The sequence below is a fragment of the Amphiprion ocellaris genome, chromosome 22 (genome assembly GCF_022539595.1).
Source record: "Amphiprion ocellaris isolate individual 3 ecotype Okinawa chromosome 22, ASM2253959v1, whole genome shotgun sequence".
NCBI classification, from domain to species: Eukaryota; Metazoa; Chordata; class Actinopteri; family Pomacentridae; genus Amphiprion; species Amphiprion ocellaris.
Window position 1 is genome coordinate 27905652 of NC_072787.1, and position 23804 is coordinate 27929455.

At 39.4% G+C, this 23804-nt stretch overlaps 1 protein-coding gene across 2 annotated transcripts; it reads left to right on the forward strand.

Annotated features, from left to right (window-relative positions):
• The first annotated feature begins 115 nt into the window (after window positions 1-115).
• Window positions 116-19818, forward strand: xylb (xylulokinase homolog (H. influenzae)). 2 transcript variants are annotated; one of them, XM_055007308.1, is made up of 19 exons: window positions 116-271; window positions 1130-1212; window positions 3243-3312; window positions 3392-3472; window positions 7276-7362; window positions 7489-7617; window positions 7734-7799; window positions 7886-7958; window positions 8093-8211; window positions 8457-8538; window positions 9096-9136; window positions 12251-12366; window positions 13247-13362; window positions 13444-13517; window positions 13626-13722; window positions 13883-13941; window positions 14093-14180; window positions 15546-15640; window positions 19656-19818. In XM_055007308.1, exons 1-19 carry the CDS (start codon window positions 152-154, stop codon window positions 19722-19724), a joined length of 1665 nt encoding a protein of 554 aa, XP_054863283.1. In that variant the 5' UTR covers window positions 116-151; the 3' UTR covers window positions 19725-19818. The 2 variants fall into 2 exon arrangements, with proteins under 2 accessions (XP_054863283.1, XP_054863284.1); XM_055007309.1 differs by lacking the exon at window positions 116-271 and adding an exon at window positions 443-618.
• The last annotated feature ends 3986 nt before the right edge of the window (window positions 19819-23804 follow it).

The window sequence follows — 23804 nt, forward strand, 5'->3', positions numbered from 1 at the left end:
CTGCTGTAAAACTCTAAATCTGACTTTCTGACCTCCACTTCAGACCAACACGTGTTTACTGTGTTTTCGGTCAGGTGTTGCCATGGAAACTGAGGTCACAGGTGCTGCTGGTTAACCTTTGAGCGGTCTGTGCGGACACGAGGCAGTGCGCATGCGCAGCTGTCTCTTCACCGTTAACCCGCTCCGGTCCGCCGGTGTGTCGGTGTGTTCTGGGCGCATGGCGGCCGGTCGGGACTCTCTGTACCTGGGCCTGGACTTCAGCACGCAGCAGGTAAAACCGCAAAACTCACCTGGAGGTCACGCGCTGCTTCAGTGATGCGCAGTACAGTGAAGAATGGAGCCTACTGCGCAGACACGGAAGGCGGAGACTTCGTTTTGTTTTAGCTGCAGAGTTTGAGTGTGAAATGTTTGTTTGTTTGTTAAAATCATTCAGTGTGAGTCACGTGACGGGTTCAGCTGCAGCAGAAGTGATCAGGCAGACTTTGACCCGCGTGCAGCAGCTGGATCGATCAGCTGATCGATGAGAATCTCTGATCAGATCATTGATCCTGCAGGAGCCCAGTCTGGGGATCAGGTCCCCCTTCAGTATCGGTTATTGATCAGTAACAGGAGACAGAAGTAGGAACTGGAAATGGAGCTGATGGTTTATTATGTTTGTGTTCTTCAGTGAAATCTAAAATATAAAGTAAAGATCTGTTATCAGGATAACAGCAGATTAAACACTGGCAGAACAAATGGAGGAAAACTGAGAAACCTGCTGCAGAACCAAAACAGAAGAAAAAACTATAGAAATCCTGAAAAAAATCACCAACTCATTAAAATAGAACGGTTACATGATTTAATTTTTAGGTTTTTGTTTGTTTTCATAAAGTAGAACTTCAATGATCATTTAAAGATCAAAGCTAAAAGTTATTTAAAGTCATTTTAATCTATTAGAAATATATGAACAATATTAATAACGTCACAGTTTCATGTAGAAATCTAATGAAATATGTGGAAAATGTTGATGAATGTGTCCTAACGGTGTCCCCCTGAGCTCTTCCTGTTCTGTTTGTGCTCCTGAATGCAGCTCAGAGTGGATGTTCAGGACTTTTCTGTGGGTTTCTAACCTGCTCTTGATTTCCTGCAGCTGAAGGCGGTGGTCATCGATGGAAACCTCAACGTGGTTCATCAGAGCAGCGTTCAGTTCGACTCGGAGCTGCCAGACTTCAGGTACCAGCAGCGTCTTTATTTCTTCTGCTGAGGGTTTAGCTTCATGTGTCTGAATTAAAGGACGTCTCTGATATTCAGATATTTCACTTACAAATGTGCAAATACAGAAACAGACACATTCCGATGTCAGACGGCTCAACGTTGATGTTTTCTTGATTTCCTTTGTCCAGCCAGGCTCAACAAAACCTAAATCCTGATCACTGCTAACATATCAGTCACTGCTAACATATCAATCACTGCTAACATATCAGTCACTGCTAACATATCAATCACTGCTAACGTATCAGTCACTGCTAACACATCAATCACTGCTAACATATCAGTCACTGCTATCATATCAGTCACTGCTAACATATCAATCACTGCTAACGTATCAGTCACTGCTAACATATCAATCACTGCTAGCATATCAGTCACTGCTAACATAATCAGTCACTGCTAACATATCAATCACTGCTAACATATCAGTCACTGCTATCATATCAGTCACTGCTAACATATCAATCACTGCTAACGTATCAGTCACTGCTAACATATCAATCACTGCTAGCATATCAGTCACTGCTATCATATCAGTCACTGCTAACATATCAGTCACTGCTATCATATCAGTCACTGCTAACATAGTCACTGCTAATGCATCAATCACTGCTAACATATCAATCACTGCTAACGCATCAGTTACTGCTAACATATCAGTCACTGCTAACATATCAGTCACTGCTAACATAATCAGTCACTGCTAACATATCAATCACTGCTAATGCATCAATCAGTGCTAACATATCAATCACTGCTAACACATCAGGTACTGCTAACATATCAGTCACTGCTAACATATCAGTCACTGCTAACATATCAGTCACTGCTAATGCATCAATCACTGCTAACATATCAATCACTGCTAACGCATCAGTTACTGCTAACATATCAGTCACTGCTAACATATCAGTCATTGCTAACATAATCAGTCACTGCTAACATATCAGTCACTGCTAACATATCAGTCACTGCTAACATAATCAGTCACTGCTAACATATCAATCACTGCTAACATATCAATCACTGCTAATGCATCAATCACTGCTAACATATCAATCACTGCTAACGCATCAGGTACTGCTAACATATCAGTCACTGCTAACATAGCAGTCACTGCTAATGCATCAATCACTGCTAACATATCAATCACTGCTAACGCACCAGTTACTGCTAACATATCAGTCACTGCTAACATATCGATCACTGCTAACATATCAGTCACTGCTAACATAATCAGTCACTGCTAACATATCAATCACTGCTAATGCATCAATCACTGCTAACATATCAATAACTGCTAACGCATCAGTCACTGCTAACATATCAGTCACTGCTAACATATCAGTCACTGCTAACATATCAGTCACTGCTAACATATCAATCACTGCTAACATATCAGTCACTGCTAACATGTCAGTCACTGCTAACATATCAATCACTGCTAACATATCAGTCACTGCTAACGCATTAATCACTGCTAACATATCAATAACGGGTAACATATCACTCACTGCTAACACATCAATCACTGCTAACATATCAATCATGGGTAACATATCAACTACTGCTATTGGATCAATCACTGCAAATGTACCAATCACACCTAATTGGTATCAGTCACTGCTAATAATCAATCATAAACATTATGTATCAATCACTAGTATTCATATTAATCACTGATACAAAGTAACAATCACTTATTCTGTGTTCTGTTAAATTACACATAATATCCAATAAAATCTCAGAAAAAAGTTTTAATTTACATGTTAAATGTAAATAATGTCCACATCAATAAATAGTATTTCATTCGTTCACAGTATTTGACAGTAAAAGTACTCACTTAAGTGTATTTTAATCCTAAACATGTCGTTACTCTACTGATATTTGCTGTTATTATTCAGTAATTTGCAGGACTGAGTGTCGCTGTGCTGCATCTGTTGCCATGGTGATGCTGTCATGTTGTTTGTTTATTTGTTTGTTTTGGCCAGGACTCAGGGCGGAGTCCACATCCACACTGACAGGCTGACAGTCACCTCACCTGTGCTGATGTGGGTCCAGGTGAGTTGCAGGTGTTTTCTCAGCTGACTGTCACATGACCCTGCTCCGTGCCTCTGATTGGCTGTTGTCTCTTCCTCAGGCCCTCGACCTGCTATTGGATAAGATGAAGAGGGCGGCATTTGACTTTGCTGGTGTCAGAGCGCTGTCGGGCAGCGGCCAGGTGAGGCGGAGCTTCTTTCACCCAGTTTTTATTTAAAATAATGAAATAAAACAGAGCTGCAGGAAAGTGTCTGAAAGTCTGAGGATGGTTTTAGTTTAACAGGTCAGCAGAACAGATGCTCAGTTCACTGTCATCAATAATTAATAATTAATCAGCCTAAACCGTTAAAGATGCTGACTGTGAAGCTGTCAGCATCTGTAACGGTTTATTAAATATGACCTAAAGCTGCTCATTTAAAGGTGTGTTCACTGTGACTCAGCTGTTTAAAGCTAAAGCTAAAGTTTAAAATACATGTCTAACCCTTTGATGCACAACATGGGTCCGAAGTTACCCATATTCAGTGGAAAAAGGGTATCTCTTGACCCATCAAAGGCTTAATCAAAACTGCCTAAATTCTTCTTCAGTGTGAACATTTCCTGGTTTCTTTCCTCCTCAGTGACAGAAAACTGAATAAAACTGAACGTATAAATTATTCTGGATATAAATTAAATGTAAACAAAATGCAAATTTTATGTATCAACTATCAACCCACAAAGCAACTTAGGGAAAAATTTCATTTTACTTGGGACCGAGACTCATTAAAATACTTAGGGATAAACTTACCAAAGAGACTTCGAACATTAACAGAAATAAACTATGGCCCCCGCTTTTCAAAAATTAAAGAAGACATACACAGATGGAACCAAATCTCTTTCCTTGGTCTTAGTCATAGAATTGATAGTGTTAGAATGAATATCCTTCCACGCTATCTCTTTTTATTCCAAGCCCTACCTGTAGAAATCTCAAAAAAAGAATTTTCTGAACTGAACCAAATTCTTTCCAGATTTATTTGGCAAGGTAAGAAGCCCAGGGTCAGGCTTAAAACACTACAGCTCCCAAAAGAGCAGGGGGGAATGGCACTACCAAACTTTAAAAATTATTTTTTTGCAGCCCAGTTTCGTCCACTAATTAGCTTGTGTAATCCATCTTTTCAAGCTCGGTGGAAAGACATTGAACTTTCAATTATGACTGACCCCCCAATACAAGCAGTACTTGCACACAAACAATTAGTAAAACTTATTGACGAAATACAAAACCCATGGATCAAAACACAGCTAAAAATTTGGAGCACGGTAAAAGAAGAATATAAATTAAGCAACAAATTACAAATAATCCAGTGGTGTGCCCATGACCCTGAGTTTAAACCCAATGTATTAGATAAGGGATTTAAATCATGGATTTTGAAAGGAATAACAACATCTCTCTGTCTTACAGAAAAAGGACAATTTAAAACCTTTGAAAAATTGAGGGAGGAATATAATCTTGAAAGAATTGACTTTTATAGATTTCTTCAGGTACGTAATCATTTTGAGCACATCATCAAAAAGGAAACCGATTTTGGTGACCCGATACTGGCTATTCTCATTGATGCTTATCAAGGTAAATCAAATAGAGGTGTCATCTCTCGAACCTATAAAAGCCTGATGTCTAAAAAGCCCCACAGTACAGATTATGTTAAAGAAAAATGGGAGTGAGAGAGTAATACAGTAATACTGAATGAAGATTGGTTGAGCATATGCTGTTCTCAGTGGAAATACACCAGCTCCTGTGTGTGGCGTGAGTTTGGGTGGAAATGCTTGGTCCGTTTCTTCATTACTCCAAAACAAAAAGCACACTTCAGTGGTGGGGTAGCAACATGTTGGAGAGTGTGGACACCAAGAGGCCAGTTACTGGCATATCTTCTGGGAGTGCCCAGTGGTTCAACTGTTTTGGATAGAGCTCCACAAAGCTTTAAAGGTCATAATCAACACCAACCTACCAATGCAGTTTTCCACAATGTTTTTAGGAAAACTGGATTTACAGATTAGAGCAACTGATAAACATTTATTTGGAATTTTGATAATCGCTGGCAAAAAGGTAATTACAAGGCATTGGTTGCTTCCTGACCCACCCACATTACAGGAGTGGACAAGTATTGTGAATGACATTTATCTGATGGAAAGAATTACTTTCTCTCTTCACCTTCAGAAAGAAACATTTATTAAACTGTGGTCCAAATGGGCTGAATATCTACACTCTTTACAAAAAGAAAACACAGATGGTTAACTTTGTGTCTCTGTCCAAGTGTGCTTTCCGATCCAGTAATGTTTAAAATTCTGTCTACAAACTTCCTGGTAAACATTCACCCCTTTTTTATTATTCTATAGATTGACATGAATCTTTCCCTGTTCGTGAGTTCTTAGAAATAACACTTTCATCTTCTTTGGTACTCTGTATTTTTGTTGTTATTTGAAATTGTATTATTAAAAAAACAAAAAAAAACAAAAAACTAAATGTGAGTGGTCTGGAAGCTCTCACATTGAAAATAAAGAATGTCAAAAAAACCCCAAAAACTGAACGTATAATCAATAATAGATCATAAGTATCAGTCACTAATAATAGTTAAAAATCACTAATATTTATATCGACCACATATATCAATCACAAATAACCATATAAATTAGAAGAAATAAGTATTAATTACTGCTAATGAGTATCAATCACTGATAATTAACATTAGTTGTTGATAATGAGTATCAATCACAGATACTATTAATCAATAGATTAAAAGTATCAATCACACATAATCATGCCAGTCATTGCTAATGGGTATCAATCACCGCTAATTGTACCAATTTCTGCCAATGCATGTATCACACACAATAATCATAATAAGTATCAATCACGGGTAATATATCAGTCACATATTTTGGAAACTAATGCATCTTTCATCAAAACTGCCTAAATTCTACGTCAGTGTGAACATTTTCTGGTTTCTTTCCTCCTCAGTGTCAATCACTGATTATAATGATCAATAATATATAACAAATATCAATCACTAATAATCATATCAATTACAAGAAATCGGTATCAAATACTGCTAATAAATACCAACCACAGATATTAATTATCAATCACTGGTACTGGGTATAAATCACGGACAATGCATCTACCACAGATAATAATGATCAATAACAGATGATAAGTATAATCACAAATAATCATATCAATCACTGCTAATGGGTATCAATCACATAAACATATCAGTTGTATACAATGCATCAATCACTAACAATCATAAGTCACACATAGGCGATTGTCATAATAAGTATCAATCACCAATAATGGATATCAGTCACTGCTAATGTATCAATCACATATTTCGAAGCTAATAAAATACTTTTTAAATCAAAACTGTCTAAATTCTTCTTCAGTGTGAACATTTTCTGGCTCAGTGCCAGAAAACTGAATAAAACTAAATGTTTCTCATCTCATGGCATTGGACTGATTCTTCACCATTTTGGAGACTGAACAGTTTATTGATTCATCTACGGTTCATCATCAAATACTTTTGGTCCCGTAGAATATGATTATATGTTAAACCTTCATCAGTTTGTTCACATTTGGGCTAAATCCAGATTCTTCTCCTGAATTAAAGACGTGATGCAGCTTCGAAAACCCTCTACTAAAGATTCTGTTCTCTAGAGCTGCAACAAATGATCAATCAGCTGTTCTGATCATCAGTCAGCTGTTCTGATCATCAATCAGCTGTTGTGATCATCAGTCAGCTGTTGTGATCATCAGTCAGTTTGAGCCACTTTTCAGGAGAACACAGGTTCCTCTGTTGTTGGGAACGTTTTTAGCTTTCTCTTCATCTGCAGCTCTGAAACATTTTTCACCGTTTTCTCAATCGATTGATCAATAATAAAATGATTGTTATTGAACAAAGTGTCCACAGATTATTGATCATCAAACATCTGAAAGTTTCTCTGTCTCCTCCTCAGCAACACGGCAGCGTGTTCTGGAGAACCGGAGCTTCTGAGACTCTGAAACATCTGGACCCGGATCACAACCTGGAACAGCTGCTGCATGTGAGAGAGAGTGTGTTCTAGTGTGTGTGTGTGTGTGTGTGTGTGTGTGTGTGTGTGTGTGTGTGTGTGTGTGTGTGTGTGTGTGTGTGTGTGTGTTGTCCTCAGCTGTCTCTGTGTCTCCTCCAGGACAGCTTCTCTGTCTCAGACAGTCCAGTCTGGATGGACTCCAGCAGCAGTAAACAGTGTTTAGACCTGGAGGCAGCAGCAGGGGGCGCTGAGAGACTGGCAGAGATCACTGGGTCCAGAGGATACGAGGTCTGTCTGCCTGTCTGTCTGTCTGCCTGTCTGTTAACCGGTCTGTCTATTTAAGGACATTTAAAGACATTTTCAGTAGAATCTTTACAGAACGTTGTCGGTACGTTTATTTGCAGCGTTTCACAGGAAACCAGATCGCCAAACTACGTCAGACCAGACCGGACGAGTTCATGGACACCGAGGTAGAGCTCCTCTACACCTGTCCACAATCACACCTGTCCACCTGTCCACCATCACACCTGTGACCTCACTTCTCATGTGTTTTCAGAGGATCTCATTGGTCAGCAGTTTTGCAGCGTCTCTCTTCCTGGGTGGTTACGCTGCCATCGACTACAGCGACGGTAAAGTTTGTAAAGTCCTTATCACAGGCTGTAACCAATCAGCTGACTGATTGATTGATTGATTGATTGATTGATTGATTGATTGATTGATTGATTGATTGATTGATTGATTGATTGATTGATTGGTTCTTCAGGTTCTGGGATGAATCTGTTGGACATCAGGACCAGAAACTGGTCTCAGATCTGCCTAGAAGCCACTGCTCCACATCTGGACCAACTCCTGGGAGCTGCACTTCCCTCCACATCTGTGCTGGTAAGACTGGTCTCTACTTACTTGTCTGTACTGGCCCCTGCTGGTCCCTGCTGGTCCATACTGGTCCCTGCTGGTCCATACTGGTCCCTGCTGGTCCATACTGGTTCCTACTGGTTCCTAGTGGTTCCTACTGGTCTCTACTGGTCCCTAATGGTCCCTACTGGTCTCTACTTACTGGTCTGTACTGGCCCCTACTGGTCCCTACTAGTCCCTACTGGTCCTTACTGGTCCCTGCTGTGTTCCAGGGCTCCATCTCGTCCTACTTCGTCCATCGGTTTGGTTTCTCTGAGAGCTGCAGAGTCGTATCTTTTACTGGAGATAATCCAGGTAGGTGGAACCTCACGTTTCTGGTTTTACAGTTTCTGGCTGATGGTTGACGCCGTTCTGTAGAATTTATTTATTTTAGAGGGAACTCCTCTTTCAAACATTAAAGTGATGAAAAGAATCTAAATAAACCCTGAATCCTAGAGGAAACCCTTTAAAAACCCTCAAACTTAGAGGAGTCTGAAGAACAGCAGAGGATTGTTGTTCTCGTCTAGAAGTCATGTCAGGAAGCAGCTGAAGGTCTGAAGGTCTGAAGCTCCAGCTGGATCCTGAGAGTCCAATGTTCCACCACTTGATGGTGCTGCTGATTCTCTGAACCACGTCTGGGAATTTAATATCCCTGTTGCCCATTACTTTATGCTTTAATGTTTTATTGAATATTTTGTGCGATAATATCCAGATTATTGGATATTTTGTGCAATAATATCCAGATTATTGGATATTTTGTGCAATAATATCCAGATTATTGGATATTTTGTGTGTTAATATCCAGATTATTGGATATTTTGTGCGATAATATCCAGATTATTGACTCGTTAACGAGAGTTTCTGTTTTTCAGCGTCTCTGGCAGGAATGAGGCTTCAACCAGGAGACATCGCAGTAAGTCTGTGTGTTGTTGTGTGTGTTATTGTGTGTGTTGCTGTGTGTATTACTGTGTGTGTTAGTGTGTGTGTTGTTGTGTGTGTTGCTGTGTGTATTACTGTGTGTGTTAGTGTGTGTGTGTTATTGTGTGTGTTGCTGTGTATATTACTGTGTGTGTTACTGTGTATATTACTGTGTGTGTTGCTGTGTGTATTACTGTGTGTGTTACTGTGTGTATTACTGTGTGTGTTACTGTGTGTGTTACTGTGTGTGTTGCTGTGTGTATTACTGTGTGTGTTACTGTGTGTTACTGTGTGTATTACTGTGTGTGTATTACTGTGTGTGTTACTGTGTGTGTTACTGTGTGTGTTACTGTGTATATTACTGTGTGTGTTGCTGTGTGTATTACTGTGTGTGTTACTGTGTGTGTTACTGTGTGTTGCTGTGTTTATTACTGTGTGTGTTGCTGTGTGTATTACTGTGTGTGTTACTGTGTGTGTTACTGTGTGTGTTACTGTGTGTGTTACTGTGTGTATTACTGTGTGTGTTACTGTGTGTGTTACTGTGTGTGTTACTGTGTGTGTTGCTGTGTGTATTACTGTGTGTGTTACTGTGTGTGTATTACTGTGTGTGTTGCTGTGTGTGTTACTGTGTGTGTGTTACTGTGTGTGTGTTACTGTGTGTGTGTTACTGTGTGTGTTACTGTGTGTGTATTACTGTGTGTGTTGCTGTGTGTGTTACTGTGTGTGTATTACTGTGTGTGTTACTGTGTGTGTGTTACTGTGTGTGTATTACTGTGTGTGTTACTGTGTGTGTATTACTGTGTGTGTATTACTGTGTGTGTTACTGTGTGTGTTACTGTGTGTGTATTACTGTGTGTGTATTAGTGTGTGTGTTACTGTGTGTGTGTTACTGTGTGTGTAGTACTGTGTGTGTTGCTGTGTGTATTACTGTGTGTGTTACTGTGTGTGTGTTACTGTGTGTGTATTACTGTGTGTGTTACTGTGTGTGTATTACTGTGTGTGTGTTACTGTGTGTGTATTACTGTGTGTGTGTTACTGTGTGTGTATTACTGTGTGTGTAACTTTGTGTATTACTGTGTGTGTATTACTGTGTGTGTGTTACTGTGTGTGTATTACTGTGTGTATTACTGTGTGTTACTGTGTGTGTATTACTGTGTGTGTATTACTGTGTGTGTATTACTGTGTGTGTAACTGTGTGTATTACTGTGTGTGTATTACTGTGTGTGTGTTACTGTGTGTGTATTACTGTGTGTATTACTGTGTGTGTTACTGTGTGTGTTACTGTGTGTGTATTACTGTGTGTATTACTGTGTTTGTGTTACTGTGTGTGTGTTACTGTGTGTGTATTACTGTGTGTTACTGTGTGTGTTACTGTGTGTGTATTACTGTGTGTGTATTACTGTGTGTGTGTGTTACTGTGTGTGTGTTACTGTGTGTGTATTACTGTGTGTGTTACTGTGTGTGTATTACTGTGTGTGTATTACTGTGTGTGTATTACTGTGTGTGTGTTACTGTGTGTGTATTACTGTGTGTGTTACTGTGTGTGTATTACTGTGTGTGTGTTACTGTGTGTGTATTACTGTGTGTGTATTACTGTGTGTGTGTTGCTGTGTGTGTATTACTGTGTGTGTATTACTGTGTGTGTGTTACTGTGTGTGTATTACTGTGTGTGTTACTGTGTGTGTATTACTGTGTGTGTTACTGTGTGTGTATTACTGTGTGTGTATTACTGTGTGTGTATTACTGTGTGTGTGTTACTGTGTGTGTATTACTGTGTGTGTATTACTGTGTGTGTGTTACTGTGTGTGTGTTACTGTGTGTGTTACTGTGTGTGTGTTACTGTGTGTGTATTACTGTGTGTGTGTTACTGTGTGTGTGTTACTGTGTGTGTGTTACTGTGTGTGTATTACTGTGTGTGTATTACTGTGTGTGTGTTGCTGTGTGTGTATTACTGTGTGTGTGTTGCTGTGTGTGTGTGTTACTGTGTGTGTTACTGTGTGTGTATTACTGTGTGTGTATTACTGTGTGTGTGTTACTGTGTGTGTGTTACTGTGTGTGTATTACTGTGTGTGTTACTGTGTGTGTGTGTGTTACTGTGTGTGTATTACTGTGTGTGTTACTGTGTGTGTATTACTGTGTGTGTATTACTGTGTGTGTATCACTGTGTGTGTTACTGTGTGTGTGTGTTACTGTGTGTGTATTACTGTGTGTGTTACTGTGTGTGTATTACTGTGTGTGTGTTACTGTGTGTGTATTACTGTGTGTGTTACTGTGTGTGTAGTACTGTGTGTGTATTACTGTGTGTGTATTACTGTGTGTGTGTTACTGTGTGTGTGTTACTGTGTGTGTATTACTGTGTGTGTATTACTGTGTGTGTGTTGCTGTGTATGTGTTACTGTGTGTGTATTACTGTGTGTGTGTGTTACTGTGTGTGTATTACTGTGTGTGTGTTACTGTGTGTGTATTACTGTGTGTGTTACTGTGTGTGTATTACTGTGTGTGTGTTGCTGTGTGTGTATTACTGTGTGTGTGTTACTGTGTGTGTATTACTGTGTGTGTGTGTTACTGTGTGTGTATTACTGTGTGTGTGTTACTGTGTGTGTATTACTGTGTGTATTACTGTGTGTGTATTACTGTGTGTGTGTTGCTGTGTGTGTATTACTGTGTGTGTGTTACTGTGTGTGTGTTACTGTGTGTGTATTACTGTGTGTGTTACTGTGTGTGTATTACTGTGTGTGTTACTGTGTGTGTATTACTGTGTGTGTATTACTGTGTGTGTATTACTGTGTGTGTGTTACTGTGTGTGTATTACTGTGTGTGTGTTACTGTGTGTGTGTTACTGTGTGTGTATTACTGTGTGTGTTACTGTGTGTGTATTACTGTGTGTGTTACTGTGTGTGTATTACTGTGTGTGTATTACTGTGTGTGTATTACTGTGTGTGTGTTACTGTGTGTGTATTATTGTGTGTGTATTACTGTGTGTGTGTTACTGTGTGTGTGTTACTGTGTGTGTATTACTGTGTGTGTATTACTGTGTGTGTATTGCTGTGTGTGTGTTGCTGTGTGTGTATTGCTGTGTGTGTGTGTTACTGTGTGTGTCTGTGTGCAGGTCAGTCTGGGGACCAGTGATACAGTCTTTCTGTGGGTCCAGAATCCTCGTCCGGCTCTGGAGGGTCACGTGTTCTGCAGCCCGGTGGACCAGGAGGCCTTCATGGCTCTGCTGTGGTACAGACACACAACAGTACACAATGATACACAACGATACACAACAGTACACAATGATACACGACACAGTCACCGTGTAAATTAATACTTTCTTGTAGAATTACAAGCATCGTAAAAACACAATTTATTCATTCACTTTGTTGAAATTTGAGGTTGTTGACTTTTTAGTGTGTTAATATTCAGATTATTGATATTTTAGTGTGTTAATATTCAGATCATTGATATTTTAGTGTGTTAATATTCAGATTATTGATACTTTAGTGTGTTAATATTCAGATTATTGATACTTTAGTGTGTTAATATTCAGATTATTGATATTTTAATGTGTTAATATTCAGATTATTGATATTTTAGTGTGTTAATATTCAGATCATTGATATTTTAGTGTGTTAATATTCAGATTATTGATACTTTAGTGTGTTAATATTCAGATTATTGATATTTTAGTGTGTTAATATTCAGATTATTGATATTTTAGTGTGTTAATATTCAGATTATTGATACTTTAGTGTGTTAATATTCAGATTATTGATATTTTAGTGTGTTAATATTCAGATTATTGATATTTTAGTGTGTTAATATTCAGACTATTGATACTTTAGTGTGTTAATATTCAGATTATTGATACTTTAGTGTGTTAATATTCAGATTATTGATACTTTAGTGTGTTAATATTCAGACTATTGATACTTTAGTGTGTTAATATTCAGATTATTGATACTTTATATGATAATATCCAGATTATTGATACTTTAGAGTGTTAATATTCAGGTTGTTGATATGTTTGTGTTTGTATGAGGACATCCTGGTTATTATCAGTGTTGCAGTTCACAGAGTGACCAGATGGTGGCAGTATCATGTCTGATTGTTCTGTCTACAGCTTCAAGAACGGATCTCTGACGAGAGAACACATCAGTAATGAGTGTGCTGGAGGATCATGGGAAGTTTTTTCTGCCATGTTGAGAGAGACACCGCTGGGAAACGACGGGAACATTGGTGAGGGTTCTTCTCTCTCTTCCTCTCCTTCTTTATTCCCTCCATCTGATTGGTTCTGATCGGTTCTTGCTGCGGTTCCAGGCTTTTATTTTGACACCATGGAGATCACTCCTCCAGCGGTGGGCATCCATCGCTTTGACTCAGAAGACAGCGAGGTTGGTGGACAGACATTTATCTGAAATGGTTCTGTGTGAGTCTTTACTGATTGTCATGTGTCCTCTGTCCCACCTGTCCCACCTGTCCCACCTGTCCCGGGGCTGCAGGTGTCCTCCTTCAGTCCTCAGGTGGAGGTCCGTGCTCTGGTTGAGGGTCAGTTCCTGTCCAGGAGGCTTCATGCTGAGAGGCTGGGATACTCCATCCGTAAGAACCGGTCCAGTTATTAAATGTTGATGTATTGATTATTAACACCCAGCAGGGTTCTGTCATTGATTATTGATCAGTTACAGTTGGGTTTCTCGATGATCTCTCGGCGTTTTATCACGTCCACATACTAGATGGAACCGGAACGTTGTGTTTTTAGTTCCAGGAACCAGAGTTCTGGCGACAGGAGGAGCTTCGTCCAATAAGGAGATCCTGCAGGTCAGTTCTCCGTCTGTTCCTCAGTGAGTGCTTCCTGTTCAGCTGTTACTGCTGCCGTCTGACGGCCCGCTGCTTCTAGAACCAAAGAGCAGAAATAGAACAACAAATAGAACACCGACGGAACCATAAACAGTTTGATTTGTTTCTTCAGGTTCTGTCCGACGTCTTCAACGCTCCGGTTTATACCATCGATCTGTCCGACTCAGCATGTCTGGGATCAGCCTACAGAGCTCTGCATGGTACAGTACTACTGGTACTACTAGTACTACTGCTGCTGGTGCTACTAGTACTACTGCTGCTGCTGATGCTACTAGTACTACTGCTGCTGATACTACTACTAGTACTACTGCTGCTGGTACTACTAGTACTACTGCTGCTGCTGATACTACTAGTACTACTGCTGCTGCTGGTACTACTAGTACTACTGCTGCTGGTGCTACTAGTACTACTGCTGCTGCTGATACTACTAGTACTACTGCTGCTGATACTACTACTAGTACTACTGCTGCTGGTACTACTAGTACTACTGCTGCTGCTGATACTACTAGTACTACTGCTGCTGATACTACTAGTACTACTGCTGCTGCTGATGCTACTAGTACTACTGCTGCTGCTGATGCTACTAGTACTACTGCTGCTGCTGGTACTACTAGTACTACTGCTGCTGGTGCTACTAGTACTACTGCTGCTGCTGGTACTACTAGTACTACTGCTGCTGGTGCTACTAGTACTACTGCTGCTGATACTACTACTAGTACTACTGCTGCTGATACTACTACTAGTACTACTGCTGCTGGTGCTACTAGTACTACTGCTGCTGCTGGTACTACTAGTACTACTGCTGCTGGTGCTACTAGTACTACTGCTGCTGCTGGTACTACTAGTACTACTGCTGCTGGTGCTACTAGTACTACTGCTGCTGCTGATGCTACTAGTACTACTGCTGCTGATACTACTACTAGTACTACTGCTGCTGGTACTACTAGTACTACTGCTGCTGCTGATACTACTAGTACTACTGCTGCTGCTGGTACTACTAGTACTACTGCTGCTGCTGATACTACTAGTACTACTGCTGCTGATACTACTCAGCACATACACCAGTACTACTCTATATCTGCAGTATGTGGAGAGTGAGTATGAGTTTCCAGTGATGGTAACATCAGCGGAAACATGTTCAACATGTTGGATCTTGTTTATTTTTCTTCCATTTTTTAAAGTATTTAATCAAAGAAACTGTGTTTTATGATTTCTGTTGTTGTAACGGTATCATAGTGCACAGAATCCAGGTTTCATAGCATTGATAATCAAAGAACCACATAACTTTTTCTGTCACAAAGAGACACGAAACGAGAAAAACAAGACATGAAATGACTAATATTAGACACAAAAGACACAATATTACCACAAAGAGACATAAAACGGCTTTAACAAGTTACAAAACAACATTAACGAGACACAAAACGACATTAGTGAGGTATAAAACAACGCTGATGAGACAAAACAACTAGGTTTTCGTTTTTCAGTCCATGAGGCTCTAACTGGCCATCTGATTGGTTAACGATGTAGAATCCTGACGCTGTGATTGGTCGATGTATCTTCAGGCCTGTTAGCCGAATCTGGAGTCTCCTTCTTGGATGTGGTGAAGAACGCTCCGGAACCACAACGGACCACGACACCACACCCCTCAGCCAAGCAGGTACACACACACACACACATACACACACACACACACACACATACACACACACACACACGCACACATACACACACAGACACACACGCACACAGACACACAGACACACAGACACACACACACACACACACACACGCACACAGACACACACACACAGACACACACAGACACAGAAACAAAATCACTGCAAGAAAAGTGCAAAATTGCCACAAAAAGAGAAAACTCACTACAAGAAAGTGCAAAATCTCCTTAAAGAGAAGCAAAATCAACGCAGAAACCACCAAGTCTCCATAAAAAAACTTCAAATCACCACAAATGATCCCAAAGCACCTGAAAGATGCACAATCACCACAGAATACACCACAAAAAAAAACACTAAAAGACACAAAATCACCTTAAAGACAGACATCACCTTGGAGACTCAAAATCAACGCAAAAAAGTATTAAATCACCACAAAAATGGTGCAAAATCACAACATGCAATCAAAATCAACACAAAGAAAGTGCAAAATCCCATCAGAGATCGAAAATCAACACAAAAATGTGTAAATTCACCACAAAATCCACCAAATCTCCACAAAAAACAGCAAATCACCACAAAAAGCTAAATCACCGCAGAAGATGTCAAAGCACCTAAAAGACTCGCAAAATCATCACAAAATAGTGCAAAATCACAACGTAGAGGCACAAAATCACCCCTAACCCTTATTGTGTTTTTGTGGTGATTCTGTCCCAGTTCCTTTCTGCTCTCTGGCCCTGTGTTGTTCTGATGGAGCTGAATGTTGACTGAAGACATGTTCGCTCGTGTTCGTGCTCCATAATTAAGCAGCTCATTAATAAATAACGAGCTCTGCTGAATAAATATTCTGAGCAGCAGGATGTTAAATACGGAGCAGCAGCGTGACAGAAACGGAGTCATGTGTTGAAAACAGTAAAAACCAGTCCATCTTATTTAGATCCACAATACGACTTCTAATGTAGGGAAATAAGTATTTGTTGTTCCTGCAGAGATTATCAAACAACCATGTGATTAAAAAGCAGTATAAAATGTCTCAGTAATGATCCACAATGGCATAACCTTATCCAAAACAAGTTAAACATAGTCTAAAATACTTTAAAGCTGTTCAGACTGACTCACAATCACTGTTCCCTCTAAGCAGTGCGCAATTGCACACTGCTGACATGGTCTCCGTGCACAGAACATCTGCGCTGCGCACAAAAACCCCCTCCAACCTAAATTGAAAATAATTCCGTGCTATTTTTCAGTGTGAGTCAGTGAGTGACTGGTGACTGGCTGCTGCAGCCAATGATGCCATTCACATCCGTATTTACGCAGCTAATCTACGTCATTGACAGGCGTCCTTCTGTGCAGCCACTGTTGTTTCTAGCTAGCAGAGCAGTGTGGCTGATGTGGAGGGAAGACACGCTACTGATGCTAAATGCTGCTTATGTTGACCCTTTATAATAATGGCAAAACGAACGGGCAGTGGCACATTCCCTCACTAAGCCACAGTAAAAAAGAAATGTGATTCTTTTAAGATGGAATGGCTGTCGGAGTTAGGGTTGCCACTCGTCCCTTAAAATACAGAATCGTCCTTTATTTGACAATTAATTGTTGTGTCCCGTATTGATTCAATACGGGACACAAATTGATCCGTATTTTCATAAATGTCCCGTACACATCTGTTACACACTCATCAAAACTGTATCATGAACAAAATAAAACACAGGAAATATTAAGGGCAGCCAGTTTCATTTTCGTTGGACCTTTGTAGCGAGGACCTGATGCCAGGTCCAGCAGATAGACTTCTCTGTGTGTCCCGTCCTATAGTCCTGTCTCTGGTTGCCTGGTTACAGACGCTGCTGCTCCCACGCGTTTAAAAATGTCTACACCTGAAACTCCACCACGTCCAAAGAAGCCAAAATGTTTGCAAATGTACCGACATGAGTCAGAAGACTGGAACCCCTGGCAGTAGGTACAGGGCAAAGTATGTTTTCTGTTGTTCATGGACTGACTGAAGTAAGGCAGCATCAACATGTAAGAAACATGAGAACAGAGAGAATCCAACCAGCAGGTCACAGTTTATCATCATCTAATCATCTCCTGAAGTCCATATGGTGAGAGACATCAGTATCTGGTTGTTCATTTACCAGAGGATGCTTATAATCATGCTGATGTGGTCTGTACTCTACAGTATTCTAGTGACTCAATAAATACCTAAGTTGTTTATTATTTTTAATGCTTTTTAGTTTTAATAAACATTTAATAGCCTATATGTAATCAATAAATGGCCTTTGCCTATCTTAAGAAAAATTCGCTCAGAACTCTGATATGTTAACAGCACTAAATAAATCAATAAATACATGCATACACACATAAATCAGTTAATACATTAACTGTGTTAAGATAAGATTTAGATTTTTTAAAAAGTTGTTTATGTTTTTGCAGAATCCAGTATTGCTCACTGGTTGGTCATTACATTTTGTTAGTTTGATTTCACTGTTTAAAATGATGCCACCTCTTTTCAGACAGAACCTGTGATAATAAAACAATACAAAATTTTTAGTTCCGTGTTAATAAAGCACTTAAATCTTTAAGTATGGCTAAATGCTTTTTTCAAAATTAAATATATCACTCCTTAGGTGGTAGTGGCCCCAAGTTCAGTAAAGTTGGAAAGATATTCACAGATTGGGACTTCCAGCATCAATAACTCATTAGATATAGGTTGTCAAAACATAAACGGTGCCTCTTTCCCATCGTTGCAAGGCAGACAATGTGCTACAAGCCCAGTTTTATCAAAAGTAGCTGTCTTTCAAGCTACAGAATAACATTGGTGTCTATGGAGTGAACAGGGTCCGTCTGCAATTTGCAAAACTGCTGCAACAGTAAAGAGAGACAAATATTCAATAACTTCACTCTTATACATTGTAGTGTCACTAAAATCACTGCAGCCTTCAACTGGCTCCTGTTGACAAAGTGTTTTAACAGAAATGTAAATGCTGTAATTTGATTCTTTTAATGAACCATGTAACTTGAATGGATGTGATGCTGGTGTGACCACAGTGCACACGTCTGATGTTGCTCACAGTGGTCCAAGGAACGCTCAGGGAGTTTGTGTGTTTGCTCACACTCAGGAAAAATTACAGGGAACATTGGTCACAATTATCCAAAACTACCCAGTTTCTCCAAAATGACAAAATCTTACTGGTCCAAAGTACCTTTAAACCTGTTCAGACTGACTCAAAATTTGTCCAAGTTAAAACAAAAATGGTCCAAAAAAACCTCTAAAATGACTCCCATGTTGTCTTAAAGGATTCAATTATTGTCCAAAATGGCTCCAAAATCATTCACAATGACTCATAATTTGTCCCAAATAAGTCAAAACTTGTGTAAGTTGATAAACATTCATCCAAAATTACTCAAAATTTGTCCACAATGACAAAAACCGATCCAAACTCATTAGAAAACTGGCAAAAAATGTCCAGTCTGAGTCTAAACTGGTCCAAAATACCTTGAAACTTCTTCAAACTGACTCAGAAATTGTCCAAAATGGCTCACAATATGTCCAAGATGATAGAAACTTGTCCAAAATATCTTAAATTGTCCAAAATAACTTAAAACCCTTCTAGGTTTCCAAAAAAAATGGTCTAAAATGACCATAAAAAAACAATCAAAAAGACAAAAACTTGCCCAGAATCAGTCATAAAGTTTGCAAAATGACCAAAAGAACTTCAATCCTGTCCAAGTTTCCTCTAAAATTGTCCAAACTCACTCAGAATGTGCCCTGAAGGACTCGAAACTTGTGCAAATTGACCAAAATATGAGTCAGAATTTGTCCAAATGGACTCAGCTGTTTGTCCTTAAAGTCGTGCTGATTGGTTGACGGGAAAGGTGATCAGTCATGTGACTCCATGAAGCTCGTTTTTCCTTTGATTCCTTTTTTAAAACAGTTTTTCTGCTCCGTCCTCCTGATCCTCATCTGTTCCTGGACCAGTTTCATGGTTTCTCCTCCTCCAGGTGTACGACGGGATGCTGCAGCGCTTCGCCCGATTGGAGGAGAGAGTCCTGCAGAAGCCCCGCCCCTGAGCCTCAGCCACCAATCAGCTGCATCCGTAGGATCCAGATGGAGAAAGACTAAATTCCTAAATAGGTCTTTGATTAAACTACTGCTGGAGGTCAAGCAGTGCTGTCGGTCCCTGAAACTACAGATCACACCTTTCATTAGACCGAAAGATGGTTAACGTAGACTGAAGTTCTAATTAACAAACAGTTCCACAGGATGTTCTAACTTTTGTTCTCACTGTAGTTTTTAGGTTTTCACTGTGGAGTTTAAATCCTCACAGACTCTGAATCAGGAGGAATCATCAGGAGGAAACGTCTGGACTCACAGTTTATCCAAAATAATAAAAACTTCTCCAATCTGACACCAAAACGGTCCAAGATGCCTTAAATCCGTTCAGGGTTCCTCAAAAATTCTCTAATTCTGTCAGATTGATTAAAAATTTGCCCTAAGCGACTCCAAACTTGTGCAGGTTTACTCAGTAACTGTCAAAAATCACTCAACATTTGTCCAAAATAGTAACAAAAGAAGTGCCAAAAATATAAAGCACCAAAACTCTTATTTTCTGAAATTCTAAATAAAATATAAAAACTCAAGATCCCAGAATAGTTCTCTAGGGGAACTGAAATGTGTTCAGAATTACTCAAAAATGGTCAAAATGAGAAATTAACTCAGTATTGTTCTGAAATTACTGAAAAATCTGTTCAAATCCACACAATAGTCATCCAAGACGGTCAGAAATGACTCGTATACACAAATAACTCCAAAAAATAAAATAAACAGAACAAACATCAAAACTGACTTAGAATCTTTCTGAAAGGACTCAAAATCTGTGGAAAATTAAAAAGAAATTGTCCAGAATAAAGCAAAATGAATCAACACGACTCAAAAATGTTGAAAATGATGAAAACTAAAACTTTTAAAGTTACTAAAACTCCAAAATGTTCTCAGAATTATTCCAGATTCATCCAAAATAAGAAAAAATCCAATAATGTCTGGAAAAAAAAAGAACAAAACACGTTGAAACAGATTTAGAATGTTTTGGAAATGAGTCAAAATGTGTCCAAAGTACTACTGAGGGAACACGTTAGAGAACGTTCTTCTGTGGAACATTCAATGTTCTATGATATCAACAGAGGAGGAACGTTCTCAAATTGACATTCAGAAAACCTTTCCAGATGTTATCAAGACCTCAGATGACGGAACGTTCTTTAGAAGACGTTCCTGTAATGTGATGTATTGAAAGTAGAACGTTTTCCTTTTTTGTTGAGGGAACACGCTATAGAACGTTTTTCTGTGAGGCATTTTTACAATCTGATGGGGTAACAAAGGTAGAATGTTCTCAAACCAACATTCAGAAAATGTTCTTCAGATGTTATCGAGGCCTCAGATGATTTTCATAGAACGTTCTTGTAATGTGATGTATTAACAGAGGTGGAACATTCTAAGTTATTTTGAGGATGTTTTTATTTCTTTAAACACTTTTAATCTTGATTTAATGAAGACATAAAGCGAAGCAGCACAGATGAATTTTAAACCTGAGACAAAGACGAGGAGAATTCGTCTTGTGTGAGTGTTTCTATAGAGAGATTCGTTTTTAAAAATCTCTTGTTTTTCAGTTTTTACAGGTTCTGGCTCATAAATGGTGGAATTTGTTGGGTTTTTAAAGAGACAACAGACCGTTTGAACCTGGAGGGTTCATGAAGAATGGGTTTGTTCACACAGCAGCGTGATGGAAGCAAATATTCATCACGTTTTAGTTTGAAATTCACCAGAAACGTCCTCTGGGTGTGGATGTGGAGGGAAAGTGTGTCTCTGCCTCCGTCTCTTTGTGTTGCTGCCTCCCACACTGCTGTCATCGCAGCCGTGACGTCAGCATCTATCGGCCAGAGGTTTTAAAGGTTCGCTGCTAGGTGTGTGTGTGTGTGTGTGTGTGTGTGTGTGTGTGTGTGTGTGTGTGTGTGTGTGTGTGAGAGCGTGTACGATCACGTGCACGCCACTTCCTCCCCGGTGACTCCAGCCTCGGCAGTGAGAGATTGCGTTCGATCCTGAGGTTCAGAGTGTGTGTTGGTAATGCGGCAGAGCAGGCTGGGTTCACATGAGGAGATGGGCACTGCAGAGGCCACATGCGTGTGCGTCTGCATGTTTGTGTGTGCGTTTCCAGGGTAGGGGGGGCGCTCTGTCCTCAGATGACACACCCAACAGAGCTGCCGGTGTGTGTGTCCATGTGTGTATCAGCTGTCCTCAGATGGCTTCGGTATCCCCACAAACCCCTGAAGAACCTCTGCAGCAACGCTTAAAATACAGGCCTGATTATAGGACTACTCTGATTATAGGACTACCTGATTATAAGACTACCTGATTATAAGACTACCTGATTATAGGACTACTCTGATTATAGGACTACCTGATTATAAGACTACCTGATTATAGGACTACCTGATTATAGGACTACTCTGATTATAGGACTACTCTGATTATAAGACTACTCTGATTATAGGACTACCTGATTATAGGACTACTCTGATTATAGGACTACCTGATTATAAGACTACCTGATTATAGGACTACCTGATTATAGGACTACTCTGATTATAGGACTACCTGATTATAAGACTACCTGATTATAGGACTACCTGATTATAGGACTACTCTGATTATAGGACTACTCTGATTATAAGACTACTCTGATTATAGGACTACTCTGATTATAGGACTACCTGATTATAGGACTACCTGATTATAAGACTACTCTGATTATAAGACTACTCTGATTATAAGACTACCTGATTATAGGACTACCTGATTATAGGACTACTCCGATTATAGGACTACCTGATTATAGGACTACTCCGATTATAGGACTACCTGATTATAAGACTACTCTGATTATAAGACTACTCTGATTATAAGACTACCTGATTATAGGACTACCTGATTATAAGACTACCTGATTATAGGACTACTCTGATTATAGGACTACTCTGATTATAAGACTACTCTGATTATAGGACTACCTGATTATAAGACTACCTGATTATAGGACTACTCTGATTATAAGACTACTCTGATTATAGGACTACCTGATTATAGGACTACCTGATTATAGGACTACTCTGATTATAAGACTACTCTGATTATAGGACTACCTGATTATAAGACTACCTGATTATAGGACTACCTGATTATAGGACTACTCTGATTATAGGACTACCTGATTATAAGACTACCTGATTATAGGACTACCTGATTATAGGACTACTCTGATTATAGGACTACTCTGATTATAGGACTACTCTGATTATAAGACTACCTGATTATAGGACTACTCTGATTATAGGACTACTCTGATTATAGGACTACTCTGATTATAGGACTACTCTGATTATAGGACTACCTGATTATAGGACTACCTGATTATAAGACTACTCTGATTATAAGACTACTCTGATTATAAGACTACCTGATTATAGGACTACCTGATTATAGGACTACTCCGATTATAGGACTACCTGATTATAGGACTACTCCGATTATAGGACTACCTGATTATAAGACTACTCTGATTATAAGACTACCTGATTATAGGACTACCTGATTATAAGACTACCTGATTATAGGACTTCCCTGATTATAGGACTACTTGATTATAAGACTATCCTGATTATACGACTAACTAATATAACTTACCTGTCAGGTATGAAGCAGATGTTTCTGAACAGAGTAGAAGAGTTTTTACATTCTCCACCTACAGAACCAGTCTGCTCCACCAGGGGTCACTATTGCCCAACGTCAAGATCCGCAGGCAAATCAATAATGAAAATGGTGAAAGATCTACAGCTTGTGGAGAATCCATGTTTTTCCAGTGTTGCTAACATTATTGTCAAATTAATAATCCAAGATAATCAGCTTTTGTGTTTTGATAATTTAAGTTATTCTGAGTCATACTGCACAGAGAACACTGAGTTCTCTCTCCTTCTAGCCACATTTGTTCTCTTTCTAGTTCATATTGCAGACAGGTGAAAATATGACAAGTGCAACCAGACCTACACCTGCACCGCTGTCTCCTGATTGGATGAATAAGCAGGTGTATAGGTGTTCTTAAC